The 4,545-nt window shown below is 38.4% G+C and overlaps 1 protein-coding gene across 1 annotated transcript; it reads left to right on the forward strand.

Annotated features, from left to right (window-relative positions):
* The first annotated feature begins 565 nt into the window (after positions 1-565).
* LOC104220720 (non-specific phospholipase C1) lies at positions 566-4,330 on the forward strand. Its single transcript, XM_009771637.2, has 3 exons — positions 566-1,794; positions 2,458-2,634; positions 3,757-4,330. Exons 1-3 carry the CDS (start codon positions 669-671, stop codon positions 4,077-4,079), a joined length of 1,626 nt encoding a protein of 541 aa, XP_009769939.1. The 5' UTR covers positions 566-668; the 3' UTR covers positions 4,080-4,330.
* Positions 4,331-4,545: the final 215 nt, after the last annotated feature.

The raw sequence follows: 4,545 nt of genomic DNA on the forward strand, positions 1-4,545 counted from the left end.
AAGCAGCTGCAACAGCTACATCACCAAAATTGATCAAACCTCTATAGTCACGGTAATTTTTGAATTACTTCAATCACTTCCAAGTCAAATGATACTTGTGAAAACCACCCTAATCAAGCAACTTTGCAATGCAAACAACAAACAGAAAAACCAAAAAACAAATTAGATTAAATTCAATGCAATCAAGGAGAGTTTATCAATTCAAGCAGTAATTTGACTGATGAATATAAAGAATGACATGTACCTACCAACAATTTATTTAGAAAAAACTCAAACAAATTCATCTATTTGTTTTATGGTTTAATTCTTTTGAATGCTGTCATTAAATTTATCTGCAGTATACATCTTTTATTATTATCTCTCTCCTCTTTTTTCCTTTGAACTAATTTGCGCATAGTTGGAAAGAAAAAAACAAAAACAAAGAAATACTGCCAAATTTCAGAACGGATATAACTTGGCTAAGACAAAAGTAGTACTGTGTCCCACAAAATTTTTGGTAAACCCACTATCAAATGAGGAGTACCAAATAATTCTCACCGGATATGCCATTTTCCATCAACACTACTACATATTATATATGTTTTTGACAATTCCACTTGACTATTCTTGCCGAAGCGGCACATATCCATTATTCATTATCATCCTTACCTGCCGTCGCCGGAACGGAAATGCGTCATCGGAAAATGCTTTTCCCGGCGACCCGCTTAACTTTATTCTTCTTAGTTTACCTCCTTTTATCCCCTTCCCTTTCCTCTTCCTTCCCCTTTCACAAGCGCAAGCATCACAAAATCGATGGACCCATCAAGACCCTTGTCGTTCTGGTCATGGAAAACCGCTCCTTTGATCACATCCTAGGTTGGCTTCACAAGACCCGACCCGATATCGACGGCCTGAACGGCTCTGAGTTTAACCGGGTCAATGCCTCCGACCCTTCTTCCCCGAAAATCTTTGTCTCCGATGATGCTGTCTTCGTTGACTCCGACCCGGGTCACTCCATTCAAGCTATTCGAGAGCAGATATTCGGGTCCAATGATTCTTCTGCTAACCCGGCTCCCATGAACGGGTTCGTGCAGCAGGCTCTCAATATGGGCGTCCCTGATATGGAGAAAACCGTGATGAGCGGGTTTAAACCGGAGTTGTTACCGGTTTACAGGGAGTTAGCGAATGAGTTCGGGGTGTTCGACCGGTGGTTCGCGTCGGTTCCGGCTTCAACTCAGCCGAACCGGTTTTATGTTCACTCGGCAACTTCTCACGGAGCTTCCAGCAATGTCCGCAAAGATTTAATCCATGGGTTCCCTCAAAAGACCATCTTCGATTCTTTAGACGAAAATGGCCTCTCTTTTGGAATTTATTACCAAAACATCCCAGCTACGTTTTTTTTCAAGTCACTGAGAAAACTCAAACACATTTTTAAGTTTCATGATTATGCATTGAAGTTCAAACTCCACGCTAAACTTGGGAAGCTACCAAATTACGTGGTGATTGAGCAGAGATACTTTGATATTAAACTTGACCCGGCTAATGATGACCATCCATCCCACGATGTAGCACTTGGACAGAAATTTGTGAAGGAGGTTTATGAGACTCTGAGGGCGAGTCCACAGTGGAAAGAAATGGCACTGTTGATTACGTATGATGAACATGGCGGGTTCTTTGATCATGTACCAACTCCGGTATCTGGGGTGCCTAATCCTGATGGGATTATAGGGCCTCCTCCATATTACTTCAGATTTGACCGCTTGGGTGTGCGTGTCCCTGCTTTCTTGATTTCCCCATGGATTGACAAAGGCACTGGTGAGTAGCTTTATATTGACTAATTACTTGTATTTCATTTCATTATCATTTAACTGTTTAAGGTACTTTTTGTGGTTGATATTTACTACTTATCATTTGATTAGGAGAAATATATGTGGTAAAGCTGGTGATAGGAATAGGACTCAGTGGGGTTGTTTTTTGCCAAAATAATTTACCGGCAGCTTTGAGATGAAAAATTTGTAAATTAACTAAGAAACTTTCTAGTCGTGGTATTGCTATATGCCTGCCGTTGAAGCTTATGAGTTATAACCATGTTGAACACAAAAGAGGTGCCATTACAACTTTACAAGAATTTCTTGCGCTAATGTTTGGTGTTGGCAGTTCAAAGAGTTTTTACTGCGCTAGACTTGAGCAACTTTAAGCCTGTTAGAGCGGCTGTGTGTATAATATACCTCAGGTTCTACTACTTGGCTTATTAAAATAAGAAATATTTCTGCAAGGCCATTAAAGTGAAATATTCTCCTGTTGAAATTAAATCGATGGTACATTAGATGCTAACGTCAAGTAACCTATGTGCTTGCAGAGGAAAAAATGTAATATATTCTTCTATGATAAGAAACTGGCGCATATATAATTTGCTTTCTTTGGTGAAGATGGATCAGAATTATCTTTAACCTTACCTTATCAATATGTTTGATGCAGTGATCCATGAAACAAACGGTCCAACCCCATCTTCACAATTTGAGCACTCTTCCATACCAGCAACTGTGAAAAAACTTTTTAATCTGAAGTCGAGTTTCTTAACCAAACGAGATGCATGGGCTGGGAGCTTTGAGAACTATTTCCGCATGCGTAAGACTCCCCGTGATGATTGTCCAGGTACAACTTCATCAAACCATGAACAATTATTTAGCGTATTTCCCAATTACTACATGCTTAATACTGAAAATTCTATGTTCATACAGACTAACTAATAGTCACTTAGACCGGAAAGTAAGGAGTTCCATGGAATATATATGGTTGTTTTTAGATGTTGAATACTTTAGGAAACACTATACAGTAAAAATATATCTGCTAAAATTCTTCAAAAGCACATATAGTAAAGACTCTATTACTAAAACTTTATTCGTACTTTTAACGCGTTATGACTACTATTTCTAGTAAAAGCTGTTTCTTTCCTCAAACTTGTTATGATGCTAAGCAAACACAATTTTTTTTTTCTGGGTAAGCTGCTTTACACTTATGGAATACTATGGGCTCCCGCATGAACTCGTTTTCCCGACTTCAAGAGGGTGTTCTTTTAAGCTTTTTCCCACTTTAGCTACTGCAGGAGTTGTAGTTTCTCTTTCATCATTTAAATCAATGAGGTGTTTTCCATCTCTGGTATCGGTGAATGCTGCAGTTATCCTTTATTCAGGTGTGTGATATGGTAAAACTGATTTGATCTTTTACAGCTTTTAGAATGTCGGAGGAAGAAGAATGGGGTGCTGTATCTTTGATTATTTGTGAAAATTGCTTCAATGTGGGCTTGGGTTGTTGATAGAACAGATTGGATCTCTGATATAACCATCAGTTTGGATGAATTGAGTGGATCTATGATTTATACTTGTGTGGAGTTGCGTGAATAAAAACTTAATTGATGGTTAGAAAGGAATTACATTTGTTTAATTATTTTAGGTTTGCAACATACAATCCTGCACATGCAAGCCTAATTCTGTTTGCTAGGCCAAGTACATGGGGAAATACTTATAGTGATGGCAGGCTGTATGAAACTCGAAATGAGGACTCGTGCCTGCTCTAATACTATGTTGTAATATGTGAACCGTCATTGACAAACTTTAACGGTTACAAGGGGAATTGTTTTCGTTATTTATTATATGTTTGCAATAACTTAATACACATTTTTCTTTGGAGTCTCCTAATTCTTCAAATAAAACAAGAGCTTTATCACCCATTTACCTGGATAATCATAATGATTTGATCCGTATGATGTCTAAGCAGAGAAACTTCCTGAGGTGAAGACAAATCTAAGACCATGGGGACCAAGAGAAGATGTAAAACTCTCTGAATTTCAAATAGAAATGATCCAGCTTGCGTCACAGCTTAATGGTGATCATGTGCTCAAAAGCTACCCTGATATTGGACGGAACATGAATGTTGGTGAAGCTAATCGATACGTAGAGGATGCAGTCAATAGGTTCTTGGAAGCTGGAAGGGCTGCTCTAAGAGCTGGAGCAAATGAGTCTGCCATTGTTACAATGAAACCAGCCCTCACTAGCCGAGCATCAGAGGGAGGATTCAACAAGTACCTGGAAGCCTACTAATTTGGTTTATGGGTCTTGTAAGTACTGCCCTATTATATATGTATATATGTTATGTTGTATGTAATCCACGATCCTGCATAACGAACCACACTTGCCATCAATTGTCCTTCCAATGATAAATACATTATATTATAGTCTTGAAGAGCAATGCTCGTTAAAAAAATTAGGAAAGATTTTTCTTTTAAGTGTTGGACCGATTATTGTAATCACTTTTAGTAAACTCATTTTAGCCACATATATGTTCCCATGAATGCCCATCTTTTGCGCCTTCTTCGTTTTCTTTTCTTTTCTTACCAAAATAATTGCTGTTAGTTCCAAAGTTCCAACCATACAGTTTAGCTTGCGAACTGCAGTAGAACTAATGTTTTGTTTTTGTTTTCCCTAAAATGTTATACTACAGCAACAACAACCCAGTAGAATCTCACAAGTGAGGTCTGGGGAGGATAGAGTGTACGCATACCTTACC

Source organism: Nicotiana sylvestris, chromosome 7 (assembly GCF_000393655.2).
Source record: "Nicotiana sylvestris chromosome 7, ASM39365v2, whole genome shotgun sequence".
NCBI classification, from domain to species: domain Eukaryota; kingdom Viridiplantae; phylum Streptophyta; class Magnoliopsida; order Solanales; family Solanaceae; genus Nicotiana; species Nicotiana sylvestris.